Here is a 17255-nt window from a genome sequence, read left to right on the forward strand (position 1 = left end):
GCACAGAAGTGTGCTATTTCTGCAGCCAGCTTGCAAACTCCACGCATCACCAGGGAAACTGGGACTCTAGGTTCCAAATAGATTATGACTGGCTCCTACCTACAGTCCATCTGGAGAGCGAACAGGATCAGCAAAGGAAGGATGCTCATTTGTTAAGCCATCAGATAAGCAGAAGTCAAACACCTGGTGTTTTCTTACATATTTAGCAAACCACAGCGTGCCACCTGTAAGATAGAATATTTTTTTTCACTGGGATACTGTGAAGGTTCATACAAAACTAGTTAACTGACACAATAGCAAAGCCCCATCCGTGAGACAGTTACAAGGCTTTCAGAATGCCCTACAAGAAAGCAAAAATGCTGTGAGCCATCCAGGCAGGAACATGGCACTGGTACAGTTAAGGACAGCTGTGCTCTGTTTATGCAAGTGCTGCCACATGGAGGCCACACAGTTGTAAAAACACATTCCTATGGGGAAAAAAAGCTTACAGAACTGACCAGAGCTGCAATGGAATTCTCTGTGCAGTTATCCAGACTCTGAAGATGTTATACTGGAACTTGAAGATCTCGGAGAACAATCTAAAATCTATTTTGTCATCCTTAGAGATGCCATTCTTAACTGCATGCACCCACACACGTGTTCCTCTGCAGCAGAAGTGGAAGTTAAGCAATTCTCTGTCTGCAGGCCCCTGAGGTCAGTGATCTCAGGCTCAGAACAAGCTTTTTCTTTCACAGGGCTATACTTAACACTGAACATCTCACTGGAAAGACACTTTTCAGTGAAAACAGCTGCACTGGCACAGCCGTGAGGTGGGAGCATACAGCTGGCAGAGGAGGGGAGGACAGAAACTGCGGGTGCTAGCACATCTCTGAAGAAAAAAAGACAGCGAACTCAATCCTCAACGTGCCTGCCTGCGTGCAGATAAACCCGGCTTCACATGAGTGATCGCAGCAAGCTTCAAGAGCTGGGAAACCACGGGTAATTGTGGCGCTCCAGGTTACGTTCGCCTCCTGACGAGATGCACCAGAAGCACAGACCGATCCTAGCCGCCCTCACAGCACAGCACGCACACCGGACAAAGAACTCGGGTATGAACAAAGCAGCCCTGGAAACGAGTAGCTGCCGCTCTCGGTTGCTCTGCAATCTCCTTAGAGCGCATGCGCAGCCTCCCCCCCCCAGGAGCCACCCGTCCCCAGGGCCGCGCGGAAAGATGACGTCGCGTATCCCCCGCGTCTCCCGCTTGCGGTCACTTCCGGTAGGTGAGGTCAGGGCAGGGGCCGCCATTTTGGTGTGGCAGGGCTGGGCGCGGAGCGGGGCACCGCGGGCGGCGGCGGCCCGCGGGGCGGGGGCAGCGAGTGCGGCCTGCGGGTGGGGCGGCCCCCATGGCCGGGCAGTTCGACTCCGAGGACCGGGGGAGCTGGTACTGGGGGCGGCTGAGCCGGGCCGAGGCGGTGTCGCTGCTGCAGGGGCAGCGCCACGGGACCTTCCTGGTGCGCGACTCGGGCACCATCCCCGGAGACTTCGTGCTCTCGGTGTCTGAGAGCTCCCGCGTCTCGCACTACATCGTCAACAGCCTGGGGCCGGCGGGAGGCCGGAGGGCCGGCGGCGAGGGCCCTGGGGCCCCGGGTGAGTGACCCCCAGGGCTGGCGGTGCCCCTCAGCCGCTGCGGGCCCCGCTGAGCGCCGCGTCCCGGGAGCTTCGCTCTCCTCACGGGCGGCGCTGCGAGTCGCGTTGCTCTTTGTAGAGGAGTTGAGGCTCGTCTTGCAGCCTGCACCTGCCTCGCTGCTAAACGTGCGTTGGGATAGAGCGCAGCCCGGAGCCGTCACGCATTTACAGCTTTGTGCGTTCTTTTGTTTTCTTCATAAAGCTGTGAATGTGAATGGTAACGTGTGGATGCGGTGTGTCAGCTGAGCCTGGAGATGGATCTGTGGAAGAGTCACTTAAAAGGGTGAATTCGGTTGGAGTAGTTTAGCGTTAAGAAGACATGTTGTGAAGCTAAACTTAGTCGTGAATCAGAGAGCTGGGTGGATTAATAAGTAGTGGGAGCTCCTCAGGAGTGTAAAGGCGTTTGTTCCTTTAGATATAGAATTCAGGGCTCCCCCTCCTACACACACCTTGTGTTGTAAGGGGAGATTTGATATTATTCCTCATCAACCTCTAATACAAAAACAATGTACTTAAATTAACCCTTAGAGAGTTGCTTTTATATTGTGGAGGAGAAGACTGTATTGCAGAAAGCAATAATTCTGAATGAACAAGTGTAGCTAAGTGAACAGGAGCCCCCAGCATTGTGTGATCTGTAGATGTATGGTGAGAAGGTTTAGTTAAACAGCAGCCCTGCTGGGGACGTTGCTGAAGTTGGTGGTGGAGCCACTCCTGTCTGGGTATTAACGCTCACAGAACGATGTGGGTGTATTGCTGGCATCTCAGAGAGAAACCACTACAAAGTTTGAAAATCCGTGTAATGAAGCTGTGTAATAGGAGATCTAATGAACTTGACAAGGATTGAAGTTGCTACAGAGACAAATAATGGACTTTTTCAAGCTGTGCAGACTGTAGTTGGTGAAGAAGTAATCTGAAAAAAGAACAAATCTGTTGTTGGTGGGTTTGTACCATTTTACAGTGATCTCTCCTGCTTGGGGTAACATTCAGAATTGGCACATTGGTGAAAGCTTGAAGTCATTGGGTTCGTCACAGGAATCTGCTGTAAGGTGCACTCCAGTCACAGAAAGCTCTGCAATGCAGGAGATAAAGGTAGCTGCATTGAAGTGGAAGCAAAGCAGGCAGTGAAGTGGTTTACTGCAAGACATGGTCGGTTCCTCAGCATTTCGTGTCTTATCAAAGCCAAGGTTTATTTTCATAGGTTTGTGGAGGCTTCATGTGTGAAATGTGTGACTGTTACACAAAGCAGAATAAGTTTCCAGGGTGATTTGTAGTGGAATCCATCCTGATAGGATTTAAAAGATGCTGGAGGTGAAAAACACTGAAGTGTGTGTGCCTGCCCTCTTTCTGGGCAGTTGTTTTCTGTAGAGTGGTTCATCTGTGGAAAACCAGTATTCTTTGTGTTGTTGAATGTATAATCCACGTTTTGTCGGATCACCTCAGTGAATGTAGGTGATTTTAAAGGCTCCTTCCAAACAAAGCCACTCTATGACTCTGTGAGATGTGCTTGATGTAGTTATCTTCTGTTTTAAACATCTGCTTTAGAAGACCAGCTGCTGTCATCGCTGTGTAGCTGCTCTGGCAGTAGGTTTGATTTGTGTTCAAAAGCTTAATTATTTTTTGGAAGTCCACTTTTTTGTCCCACCTTGATGTTATGAGAATAGGTACTGCTTCACTTTCGCTCCAAAGATATTTCTGTGCTGAAATTCTAGTGGGTTTAGATGAATGTCATGCTGATGCTGTGCTCTTCGCACTCAAACCCAAAGAAAGAAAGAGTGTATGTGTAGTAAATTGCATTTAACATCATTTCCATCAGAAAAAGTAGTAAGGAAAAAGGTTCTTTAAAGGAGTGGACGTGGTATTATTGGTAGAAGATTGAAGATGATTTCAGGTTTGGATGGGGAAGGTAGCACGGTGAAATGAGGTAAATGTTCACATAGAGCTGATTAGGAAAAATGACTTTATGATGTTATTTTTCTATATGGTATACTTATTTTTTTGCAATTCATTGTTTGGCAAATGCACACAACTCACTGAAAAGCCTAGATATGCCTGGTCAGGTTCCTGTGTTGATTTATTGGCTTCAGGCAGTTGAAGTGCACGTTTGATTCGTGACTGCTTGTACACTGCTGTGTGCAGGTGACAGTAGGAACCTAGCTTCAGTACAGAAGGAAATATTTTAACACGTGTCTTTGCAGTTTGACATACAAGCATAGGGTGAAAATGTCTGATGTGCACTAAAACAAAATGCCTAAAACATCTAAAGACATCTGAAGTGTTTTTTATTGAAAGGCCAGAAACCTCAAATCCATAACATTTTTCTCTGTGACATAGAAAAGTGTGGCAGAGTGGAAGGTGATGTCTTCAGTAAGTATGCATTTTACGAACACGCTTACTGCACTCCATTGAGATTTTTTGAAAGATTCAGTCTGTACTTCCTGGGCTCATGAAACCAGTGAGCTGGGTTTCACTGGTTTTTTAGAGCATTTCTGGGTGCTTGTCTGTTTTGCTCAGTAGTGAGCAGAGAGGCACTGAAGAACAAGGAAAAGAAGGCATTTGAATGAAGGTGGGGGACACAGGCAGAACGTTTTGCCTCTGTAACAGTTGCTCTAGGAGGAAAACTGTCATATGTCAGCGTGATCTCTTCAGAGAGCCTTGTCTCAGCACCCTGAGCACCAAGAGCAGCCTTTCTTTCCCCAAACATGCTTTTGAAGATGGGGGGTAGGGGCTTACGGAGTGTGTCTAGAGATGAGATTGAAAACCTATATTCCTGTTAAGTCTTCCATGCCCTAAAAAGGAAAGCTTACCAAAGCTTAGGGATAAAGGGAAAACTGCCTAGTGGCACTGACAGAATGGGAGTGCAGAGAGAAATGTGAAACCCTTGAGGGTCTGATGAAGCTTGAAGCTGCTCTGTGGTTATGCCACCTGCCCACGCTCTCAAGAAAAATATTAGATGTTTTATTTAACACCTCCGTGAATGATCTTTTCCACGCTGACACAAAGCCAACCCAGTGTAAAAGTCCTCCGTCAGGAAGGCCCATGTGTCACAGAGATCAATCAGGGTCCAGATTTTACGCTTACATTAACTACAGGCTGCTTTGGATTTTAACCCCTTCATCACCCCTCTGGGAGCGGAGGTTTCGCTGTCTGTTTCCAAGTGGGTGGAATCACATTAAGTCCTAGCGCAGATGGAGCTAGGATGGAGTAAGTAGGAAGGGTGATCCTCAGCTCTTTCCCTTTCTGATTCTAAGGAGCAGTCTTACAGAGCTGAGCGGTCCTGCAGCCGGAGGTACGAGCTGAGCTGCTGTCCTTCCTTTGGCTCTGCAGAGCTGGGGAGGAGGGAAGAGGATTTCTTCAGTTGTCCAACTTTAATAGGAAGTGACTAAAGTTCCTCTAGAAGTTAGGCTTACCTTTGCACACATTCTGCTTTTCCTGAGAGCCCTCGGAAGATGCAGACAATATGCTGCTAGCACTTGTGCCTTCAAGAAAGCTGTTCCAGGGTTGTGAAGCAAAACAGCTCTGCTTCTGCAGAGAAACCAAAAAACTAGCTCTTTTGCTCTGACTTCCTCATGGTAGATCAATGCTTTAGTTTTTCCATTGGCCTACAGGTATGAGAAGTGTTGCAATTCAAACAAGAAGCTGAAGAATTCTGAGCCTGAAATCTGTTAATCTTTGAAATCCAAATTTTCATTGTAGCAGGGAATGGCAGGACTTGGAAGCTCCTAATGCATGGAATTATTTCCCTGCTGTGTGACATCACTCAGCTCGTTAACTTTGTAGCTGAACAAGAGTATACACCAAAGACTTAAACTGATGAAGAGATTACCGCCTGCTTGGTAAGGTGTGGTTGTGTTTCCAACCTGTGTTTTCCTAATTGTGACTTTGAACTCTTCAGGCTTGTCGTGGTGTTTTTAGGAACCTTCTCATTGAAGTTTTCCGGGCAGTGACCAGGTTGCTGCCTTTATGTTCTTCAGCAATTTGAATTAAGCTCGTGGCTTTCTTGCTGCAAAGGTCTTGTTTTCCAGACCTCAAATTGCTGTAGCTGCCCTCTGCTTCTAAAACAAAAGAATCAGAATCAGCATGTGGCATTTGGGGCGTGTTCCCTTTTTGCAAATGGTGTCACTTCGTTTTGTCCCTTTGAGGAGCACGTTGAGCACCGTGATCTTAAAATGTATTTGAAGGGGCTGCGTTCCCTCACTCTTCAATCACGCCAAATGTATTTTGGAAGGCTCATTTCTAGGCTGCAGTGCCCTGATGTCAGTCGCTCCTTCCTCACGCACAGGACATCAGTGGACTTTCCTCTTAAGAATAAGTTTTATGTAGGTACATTTGGCAGCTGTTTCAGGCTGTTAGGTGTTATTTCTAGAGTCTTACTCCTCTTTTGAGCCAGGTTCACACATCACACTGATATTTACATTAGTTTTCTTATCTCTTGGTGAAGCCAGTGGGATTTTGGTTACTTTGGGGTTTTTTTTTGTAGTTATTTGAGACTGTTGCTTTTTTTGGCTCATTGCAGCGGGGCTGATTTCTTTTGAAAGCCCTTCAGCTTTTGATGCATCTCAACGTGCATTTTCCTATGGCTTAGTTCTGCTGCTTTGAATTTTTTGTGACCAACTTAACTGACATTTCTGTTCCTTCAGAACTCATTTATTGGCTGCTTGTGTTGATCTTACCAAATCTGTCCTTTCTCTGTTAGAGCCCCTTTTTGCTCTCTTGAAAGACCTTCTTGTAACGTTAGCTTGTCGTGCTGACGGTGCTACTTTGAAGGGAGTTTTGGATCAGCAACAGCCTGAAAAATTCTGCTAGCTTTGTACTCGAGAGCTCATTCTCAGAACTGTTAGATATTCCCTGCAGAGAAGCAGACTTGCAAAGTAAGCATCTCTTTCTTGCTAAGAGTTACTCATTAAAGCATAAATCTTTTCCTCTCCACTGCCCTCCCCCAGCCTTCCACAATTCTTCCCATAACTGATTACACAGTGTATGGTGCATGGTGGAAATGGAACATCATACATGTGTTTTCCCCCAGCTGAGCCTGATGAGCATAAAAATGAAAAGAAAAAAGTGCAGCTCTCAGATTGAAAACTGAAATGGATTATCTGCAATTTGATACTCCTGATGTCTTGAATATGAACATCATCTGCATTTTAATGTATCTGAGATCCGCATTTGCAGCTTAGATTCCATCTGACAAATATGGCACAGAAAATATAAGAATGGAGATTAAAAGAATGAATTATAAGCCTTATGAGAACGTATTGTTGCTTTGCTGTGCTAAGTGTTTTTCTGTGGAGTCTGTGCTGTTAGAAATTATACCAGGACTTTGTTTGCTGTCCAGATTTAGACTTTAAGTGGTGGGAAAGAAATGAATTCTCTGTTCAGTGAAAATTGTGTAGGCTTCTGAGAAGTGCAGATGAACTGAAGGTCCATAAAACATTGCAGGATTCTAGATACTTCTGTCATAATTCAGGAAGTTTGGCAGTATCAAACAATTTGTTGCATACTTTGGTATCATGAGCACCATCTTTAAACCTCTATCCTCATTAACAATATAATGCTCCCTTAAATTAAAAATACCAAGAAGAGCTGAATATGATAAGTGTTGATCTAAGGATGACCAAAGTCAGTATCAGATTACTTGTCTGTAGAGGTGTCGGTCTTCTCGGATGTTTGATTTGCAGTTGTGACTGTTGTTCACTCTCTTTGTTGACGTTTTGCTTTCTCTTTTCAGGGTTGAATCCCACCAGATTTCGAATAGGTGACCAGGAGTTTGATTCTTTGCCATCTTTACTGGAATTCTACAAAATACACTATTTGGACACTACAACCTTGATAGAGCCAGTTTCCCGATCCAGGCAGAATAGCGGCGTCATCCTCAGACAGGAGGAAGTTGAATATGTGCGAGCTCTCTTTGACTTTAATGGAAACGATGACGAAGATCTTCCGTTTAAGAAAGGAGACATACTGAAAATCCGGGATAAACCTGAAGAGCAATGGTGGAATGCAGAAGACAGCGAAGGAAAGAGGGGAATGATACCTGTTCCTTACGTCGAGAAGTGTAGACCTTCCTCTGCTTCAGTATCTACTCTGACTGGAGGTAACCAGGATAGTTCCCACCCACAACCACTGGGTGGGCCGGAGCCAGGGCCCTATGCCCAGCCCAGCATCAACACTCCGCTCCCTAACCTTCAGAATGGCCCTATTTATGCCCGGGTTATCCAGAAGCGAGTCCCTAATGCCTACGACAAGACAGCCTTGGCTTTGGAGGTACATAATGGGCAAAACTCAGAAAGAAGAGATCTGTTCAAGGGATTTCCCTTTCCATCACATTATAATTCTGTAGGAATAAGGAAGGGAAAAAAGCACTGTAACGCTGGTTTTGCATCATGATTGATAAGTTATTGATATAGCTTTAATTTTTTTTAAATAAGTGACTGAAGTCACTTATGGACTAGCTTGATTATAAGCATGCTTAGCTTACTGATCCAGTGTTGTCTCTTGTCACGCATCACTAACATAAGTGTTTCCCCATCCACATTTCACTTCTGAAGTCATTATTTTCGGGGGAGGGATTGGGTGCGGCTCATAATGTTGTGTGTCAGAACCTGTGTTCAGTGTTGCGTGCCTCCACCCCAGCCTTTAAAGGTGTGCTGAGTCGTTCTGTCATCCTGTCTGCCTTTTAAAAGCAACCAGTGGAAGCACTGATAGTCGCTTTGAAATTACTCACACTGAGGCAGTAATGATCCTGCGTAGGGGTTTATTTTAATGCCTTGACCTCAAACAGATTGCTTCATTTTTTTAGACTGTGAATCATGAACATATATTATAACTCATTAGGGAGGAAAAGTAGTGACTGATGGAGTATTATTTGTAATAAAGCAATGAGTTTCCCTAAGGTTGATTCACTTCTTGATATGATCAAATATTGATCCGTGCTCTTTTTGATATTTTTTTTTTCCCCTCTTAAAAAGGAGAATAGTGCTCAATCTCTACACACCAAATAGTTGTCCTCCAAGTTACATTTGAGGAAATTGAGGCCAAGGTATTCTAAGTGGCAGACCTTTGCCTTAGGATGATATGTAAATGATATCCTTTAATCTAGGCTTTCTTTGAGTTAAACACTCTGGAATTTCCTGGTACCTAATTGACTTCCTGTTTATATGACATTTTAAGTACTTGGGGAAAAAACAGTTTCTGTGCTGAGTCAGAACATGTCTGCACTCTTAATAATTTGTTTAATTTTGTGTGGCATAAAATGCACTGGAATATTTCAGCAATGTGGCGAGCACATGTGCGTGTCTTTAGAACACAATTGGCAAATGCAGCACATTCTACAGATTTGGTGTATAACCTGGGAGAGCTGACATTTTTTCCCCACTGTACATAAAAATTTGCCTAGGGAAGCAGTGGAAATATATTCTGAGTTATTATAAGCTTTGTTGCACTTCTGGATTGAGAGCCAGGATACGGAATGGAGATTTGGGGGTTGAAAAGCATCTGTGTGGAATTCATGCCAACTCAACAAATTCTGGGGAAATATGCAAAGATTTTAACCTTCCAATTTCTGTAATACCTGAAATGCTGTTTCCTTTCCTCTCTTTCTCACCATCTCACCTAGGCACCTCCTGGAGCTTCAGAGTATTTCTGAGCCTCATGGAGTGTTCCAATCAGATTTTCTTAGAGGCATTCTAGATTGCTGCATATTGTATCAAAATCTTTTGGTTTTCTTTCTGGATTTTGTTTTTAAGCTTTAACTAACCCCAGTGTGCTGCCAGTGTTCCTTTAAGCTTAAACTTGTGTCGTTTCCTTTAAAGCAGAGCCCCACCGTGCCACTCAAATTCTAGTTTGGTAGCAAAGAGCAAAATGGTGAGGATGAGGAAAGTGCTGATAATCTGGGCTGCTGTGAGCAAATCTGAGTGAAGGCAGAATTCCTTACTCACTGGCTAACAGCTTGCGAGTGCTGTGGTGGTTTTCTTATCCTCTTCAATGACCTTCTGTCAAGTGTGTTGTGCTTTTGGAAGGTGTTGTTTCATGGAGGGCATCTCACTGTTCTGAACCACCTCCCTTTGCTGCGGTTTTCTCGTGCTACTGTGCTGCATAGCAGAAGTGTGCAGGGGCTGGAATGGAGAAGTGCACAGGTTCTGCCCGTTGTGAGGACAGAAATCAGATTCATAGCACCTCTGCCTGTCTGTTAGGGCAGGGATCTTCATGGACCATGTCATCTTACTGGAACGCTTGCTGGTTGGCAGGTTGGGCCTCTCAGAGAGGATGATGTCACCCATCCTGCTGTATGCTGTTAACAGCAGTAGTTCTTTATTCTGTACTTAATATTGGGAAAACTTACTTGTAAGACTTGAAGCATGTATCCCTGCTTCTAATTGTGCTTCCTTTATGTTACTCTTCATCAAATCAAATCACAATGTTATTGAACTGCTTTCCGTGTCCATACAGGAAAAAGCAGCAGTGTGCTCTTTACCCTTCCCAGTTTTTCTTCATCCTGTCTCTCCAAGTACTGTTTCTCGTTGTCTTTTTTTCTGTTTTTAACATTCCCTTTCACTTCATGGTGTTTCTTCTTCATTTATTCAGAGATCTCTTTCTTCAATGGCTTACCAGAAAGCATTATGGAATTCTTTTCAGTCCGTTTTTGCCCAAACCTCTTAACTATAAATCTAAATTTGTTTCCTCCAAATGAAAATTCTGTCTTAAATGGGGTGATATTTGTAGGTGGGGTTTGATCCCAGTGTTTGTCCTAAGCAAATAAAATTGTTAACATCAAACAGTTTTGTGGCCCAAACTGCAAACAGAACTATCTGTGCTGTTAGGTTCAAACTAACATGGGTTTGAAGAGCTTAGAGGAGGATCAAAGCAAATTATGTTCTAACAAAGGCTGTGCTGTGCTGTGGAGGAAGGTTTTAACCCAAGACCACACTTAATTTGCTTGTAAGTGGACCTCTCCAAGAAGTCGTTGGGTATAGTTAAGGGAAGGGAACATCGAGTTAACGACTCTGAGGTCGTGCCATCTTAATTTGTTTCTCCTCCCCTCAGTAACAGTACAGGACTCTACCATCTTCACATTTCAAGAGAAGCACTTGGAATAAAAAAGTCTTTACATGAAGCTTCATATTTTACTTTGAAGCAGCAATTGAAAATTCGTAAGAGAACTGCTCCAAGTCTGGCTTGATAGCAGAGTGCAGTGCTTTCCTTGGGTTCTGGGCTTGGTGGGATGATGTGCAACAGACTGGTAATAGCATTAATCAAAGTGAGCAGAATTCAAAGGGAATATCCTCTTCTGGTGTGAAAATGTGGAAGTTCCAGCAATTGTAATAATGGGTAGCTTTGCTAGAAGTTTCTCTGTGTTGTCTTCATTTTGTAACTTAGTGGAGGCAGAATTGCCCATGCCACACCACTGGAAGTTTTCACGCAGTTCTGCTAAGCACAGTGGGCACATTGCATCACTGTTAATACGTTACCATAGGTAAGTAGTGTGGATAGAATGAGACTTGGTCTGTGGTCCACAGAACATAGGAGAACGGTTCCCACAATAAACATAGAAGTGTTTCCAACTTCAGTAAGGATGGAAAAGGGAAAATTACAGGTAGGAAGGAAGTCTGAGAGAGCAGATGAGAGCAGTGCATGCACATTTAGCTATTTAAATATTACTTTGTTGTAAATAAAAACAACTGAAGTAAGATTATCCAGGATCTATTAAGGATACAATTCTAGCTTGAACAAATACAATAGAGAAGCACAGATGACTACAAGTGTCTCTTTAATTGCAGATTCCATCAGGATAAGTCGGGCTGTTCAGTTAGACAGGAGGACGTGCTTTTCTCATTCATATTGGTTTGGAGGCCATACGCTTTGCTGTTGAAGCACTGTGTCCAGATCTGAAGTAATTTAGTGTGTGTAGGATAGTGTTCTTGTAATGGTTATTGTTAGGAAAGAAAATTTTTTTGCTTCTACTATAGTCACATTTAATTTTTTCCCTATTAAATTATAGCTTTCTATTGTTTTGGTCAACGGAGTATTTTTTTATTGCTACAGCCCCCCAGTGATTATTAGCAGTAGCAAAATGATACACACTGCATGATTAAATTCCTAAAGAGCTGAAGCTAGCATACAGAAGTCATGGAAAGCTTCCTTTTTGCCTCTAGCAAATACATAAGAGGATTTTCTTCAGAATACGGCTCATGAAAATGTCTATGCTAATTACTACAAAGGGAAAGAAAACAAAGCTGCAGCAAGAGTCCCCTGTGTGCCTCTCATTACCAGATAAGTAATCATCAGAGTTATGGGAAGCTTAATTAAATGTCCATGCAGTGTTTTAAATGTACGCACTGTTAAAAGCTGCTTTGGCAAGAGATTGCAAGAGATTAGAACTTGTACAGTTAACAGAGACTACTAGCATCTGAAATTGCTTTCCTTATTCTTCGTTCACTGCCTGGGAAGTGAGAATAATGAGCTTCTGCTTTGGATGAATTGGGTACAGTGCTGAGCACGTACATAACTGTATACTCAGTGACTTTCTGGGTTAAATGCAGTAAGACACTGCAGCTGTGCCTTGAGAGCTTATTTACAGCATTAGTGAAAGAAAATAGAGTATATCTGTCCCCAAAGCATTTTCTGTCTGTGACACAGAAAAATTCTGAAGATTGCTGTGTTCCTCATAAGTAAGATTACTGATAAAACTGTACACAGAGGGGTAGAAGTGGGCAGGCAGCTTTTCGATGTCACACGTCTTTCACTGAGTTTGTAAATCATTGTGCAAGTTCTAGTTCACGTATCCTTTAAGATGCAGAGCAGTTGGGCACTGATCAGGCCTAGAGTTGTGGCCCTGCTTGGAACTGCATAGCTATGGAACGACACACAAAGTCAGCCCTGGGAAAATATCTGCTGTGCAGTTTTTTTGACCTTGTCAAAGGAGCGCAATTCTTCTAGATTTAATTGGTTATGAATTATGCTGGAGATTAGAAGATGAGATGCATTACTGTGCTTTTAGTTAGTGCAGTACGTAGAACTGGATGCTTTTAAACACAGCACGTTGTTTTGTTAGGCCACAATAACTATTATTTTTCTAGTCAAACATTTTGGGTATAAAAGGAGGAGGGCATCAATTGTCTTCACTGGACCCATGGAGTTTATTTGAGGAATCTGTGGACAAAAGACTGAAAGATCATCTGGCCTTGCCTGTGGTAATGGCTTGATGTGAATGTGCAGAGAGTAAGAGCAGTGCAGCGTTAAGGCAGCACTTCTCCAAACGTTCTCCTACTGCTTTGTAATCTGTGACTCTGCAAACGCAGCCCCCAGTTATCCCAAACTCCTTCAGTGCTACGTGGAGAGCACTTGGAGGAATTTCAGCATTAAGGAGCCATTTAGTTTGTAGATGTTTCCTTCATCCACCTGCATTCCCTCACTCCCTTCTCTTGCGGGGCCGTTGATGCAGTACAGCAGAGCACAAACCGATGTCAGTTCAGCCACATCCAGTTACTGTGATAGCAGCTGATGTCAGGGCCCAGATGTGCTCTGAAAGTTTGGTCTTGATTGCAGACTAAAGGGGTAGTTCTCACCTAGCCTAGCTAGTTTCTTTCTGTATGTTCTTCATGAGTGAGAAACATGAGGTGGTAGGCTGGTGCATCAAAAATGGTTAAGATTGAAACTGTTTCGATAGAATTATCTGTGGTACACTTGATGCAACACCGAGGGGGAGGAGCAGCAGCTCATCCTGTGCATGCGTGTGAATTGTAACTTTCCTTATTCCTTCCCCTGCAGGTCGGTGAGCTGGTAAAGGTCACAAAGATTAACATGAGTGGTCAGTGGGAAGGAGAATGTAATGGCAAACGTGGTCACTTTCCATTCACACATGTCCGCCTGCTGGATCAACAGAATCCTGATGAGGACTTCAGCTGAGTGTGGCTCAACAGTTGCGCTTGCAGATGGGAACAATCTCAACTTGTTTTTATTGCAGATGCCATCCAGACTGTGTTCTGACAGAGGCTGAAAGCGGTATTGCTTGTATAAGCATTCTGATAACCTGCAAACCCCTGGGACTGAACACCACCATTCCTTAATCAAGGGTCACGTAATTCAGGGTACGACAGTAGATAAGTTGTGTGTCAAGTGGCAGAACTAGTACATGATGATAGGTTGTAATGCCTGCTTATGTCCATGTGCACAGCAGACTGGACCTTGCCAGGAGCATCAGCTGGAGAGAGCAGTAACAGAGACGTTAGGACAGCATTTACAGCTCTCTCCAGTCCTTTTCTTTATGTTGCTTCTTCCTCAGGCAATGAACATCAACCTTAGACAATTCAATGTATAGTTAGTTTGTTTGGGTTGGTTTTTTATTCCCCACAAATTTATCCTGGAGCTTTCTCCATTTTATTTTTTCCATCCTGAATTCTCTGTCCTAGAAATGCTGTGTAGTACTTTGCATGGTGAGTTAACTATGCACAGTACAGATATTTTAGAGCACATTGGGGACAGCCTTATGATTTACAAATACATACCATTTTAATGGTAAATGACAGAACAAATCAACCTCAGAATTCTGGACGCTGGTGGACACTAGATTGATTTACTCAGTACTGTTGATGCTTCAGACATAGCAGCTAATTTTAATTTAAATTTTCTATTAACACGCCAGTAACTCTTTATCCACAAATAGAAGGCTTATTGAAGTGTAAACGTCCATAGCAGTGCTGAAAAATAAATGTGTAAAAGCACTTTAAGGCATAGCTTTAAAGCAGTGTTTGATTCACTAAATGTACTAAAACGTTTACACTGCTTTGAGAAAAAGATGAATTCCACAGGGCCAGTCTAACTAGTCTAGAACTGTTCAATAGCCGTATGCATTACAGTACAAATCATTGTCAAAAGTGGTGAACTGACAAAGCAAATACTACTTCTATTTTGAAATCACTCTGGGGACTCTTCTGGCTTAATTCTCATCTGTAAAATATTTGATAGTGAATTCATGAGGATTTTATTTTTAATAAACTAATGGAAAATACTTGTGTGCTTCTGGATTGATTTTCAAAAGGAGTAATAGAGTCACTCTGGCTTCATAGCTCACAATGCAAATCAGTGCGTTGGATAGTTGGTATTATGCACTGCTTGTTGGTTTTGTTTGTTGTTTTCTAAGCCTGTTCTTCTAATGATCTGGTTTTCTCTAACATAAATCAGAATGGATTCAGTAAGTTTTGTAAACTGAAATTAAACACTGAAGTAACGAACCCTTGTCTGTACCCTGGATTGCTTTCCAAATACAGCACTCAAGTGACCAAGCAAACAAATTCTCTAACTTTGACTAGGTTATAACCCACACAGAACAGCTGTTTCTAAATAGTATCAAACTGAAGATGTTGATGTGGTTGATACAAACTGTGCCAGGCTAGAATGTCTCACTGGCTGTAGATGCTGTGAGGGCCAGTTTTCCCACTGCAAATGCCATTGCTGCAAGGCACCGACCCAGCAGACAGAATACTGGTAACACTTTACCTCAGAACTGCGTAACATGCTGGAAACGTTAATATTTGTTATATTTAAGTACTAGTTGCTTTCCTTCAGAACTAATTCATTAGAAGGTCTAATTTTCAGGTAACGGGCACCCGATAATTCTGTAAATGAATGCCAATGTACATTAATTGTACTTTTCTATCACCAATCCCTTAAGCAGTACTAAAGATTATTAGCAAACTGATAGTTGTTATAACAGCAACCCAAGAATAACAGTAAGGAAGGAATTGCAGAGCTATTCCAGCTTGGATGGTTCTTCTGGGCAGGGTGATCTGCTGCTCTGATTGAGAGATCACTTCTAGCTCTGTACTCAGTCTCCACTGAGGAAACAAATTCAGACCCTAACTCAAGGGCCAGGAACAAATTGGTGTATTTAAGGCTAAGCTGTATTTTTCCTCTGGTCTTACTGCTTGTTGCCACTGATTTTTCACTAGCTGCGTTCTAATGCAGGTGTAACGCTGAGTGTATCAGTTGCCCATATATGCTAATACTTCAGGTTTTACAGAAGCAGCACAACAAACTGTTCTTAGAGTGACACAGTTTGTTCTGAAGCATTTTTTTCCAGTTGCAGTTAATTGAAGTCCATACGTTTATACCTTTCCAGTCAGCAGTTATTTTAAGAGAGCAAAATAACTTTTTTTTTTTTCCTGAAAGGAATTTTATTATGCAAACCTTGCCTTTTTAATACGAAAGACGTAAATGGAGTTGTTGACTAGCAAATACCCTGCAAAGTTTGTAGATGTGTTTTTGTGAAGACTGTATAAATTGCAAATATTTGTACACTTTGAGAGAGCAAAAAAGAAAGTAGAGGAGTCTTAATAGCTGCTGTTGCACTAGAATCTTACGTTCTTGTCAAGCAGTTTTTCTTAATCAACCAATACATCCATGCAGCTGTTTTCCACTGTTCAGTTCTAAGCTGAAATGTGAGTTTTTTTCATAGGTGATAGAAATTAATGTTTGCGTTTGTGCAAAATAGACATTTCAACTTATCAAGCTCTTTTAAAGGAAAATAGCTAGACCATACGTTCATGATCATGTAGATTAAATCCTCTGTGGCCTTTGTTTATCCTCTTCTGTTTGTTCTCTCCCTCTTCCCAGTGCGTGCAAAGAATCATTGCGAAGACGTTGGTCACAATCTTTTGTCTCTGTCTGGCTGTGGTTTTGCTCTGTTGTGCATAGGCAGGTGTTAGAACTAGAATAATAATTTCTAGAATACACCGTGAAAGCAGAATGCTCAATTACACTGTGTTCTTCTGGTGCATTTACACATTCTATCACACTAAAAGTACAACTGGCTGCTATGTTTTTTTAATATAGATTTCATTTTGGTAAACCCCAGCCTTTTTACTAATATTTGACCTGGTTAAATCTTGTTAATCTGTTTGAATTGTATTTGTTAATAATGCAAATATTTCTAATCATCTTAGGAATAAAACACTTCATTTTTGTTAATGGTTTTGGGGAAGGATTCTAACCAAACCAGTTTGAAGAGAAATATGAACATGTGCCATTGTATTATAACACTATCCACTTTCTTGACAGTTAAAAGTCTTTTTTTTAATTATTTTTTGTAGCATGTAATGTATATGTTCATAGTATGTGAAGTAAATAAAAGTATAGCCAAAACTTTGGCTTGGTGTCATTCTCAATCAGCTGTCATTGTAATACCTGTGTTGAAGAGTATAGAAACAGAAGTGCTGTTAAGTCTGCTTTTAATTAACCACGCTTATATTAAAACAATTAAACCTAACACCTGCAGAAGAAAGACAAGATGACTAAAACAAGTTATCAACCAGAAAATATCACAGCCTTTTTCAAGCAAGGTGAATGTCTGTGACTATCTGAGTTCCTTAAGTCCGGGGGGAGGGCAAAAAGTATTCTCACTGCAGAAGGACTCATGAAGAAAGTAAAAATGAGATTTGTCAGCTATTAGTCTCACTTCTGACTAGAGGGATGCATTGGAAAATAGTTTGGGGATTCTTTAGATGACTTAAATCAAAATTCCCCCAAACATTTGGCCTTCTGGAGGTGCTCTTTAGCTCACAAGGCCCTTGCTGCATAGAATAGGCCGTATTTTATAC

General features: G+C 42.4%; 1 protein-coding gene across 1 annotated transcript; it reads left to right on the top strand.

The window, feature by feature from the left end:
- Positions 1-1382: 1382 nt before the first annotated feature.
- CRK (CRK proto-oncogene, adaptor protein) lies at positions 1383-13566 on the top strand (the record flags this gene model as incomplete). The annotated part of the gene is made up of 3 exons (XM_079545016.1): positions 1383-1626; positions 7391-7926; positions 13429-13566. 3 exons carry the CDS (start codon positions 1383-1385, stop codon positions 13564-13566), a joined length of 918 nt encoding a protein of 305 aa, XP_079401142.1.
- Positions 13567-17255: the final 3689 nt, after the last annotated feature.

This window comes from Tetrao urogallus, assembly GCF_951394365.1.
Source record: "Tetrao urogallus genome assembly, chromosome: 20".
NCBI classification, from domain to species: Eukaryota; Metazoa; Chordata; class Aves; order Galliformes; family Phasianidae; genus Tetrao; species Tetrao urogallus.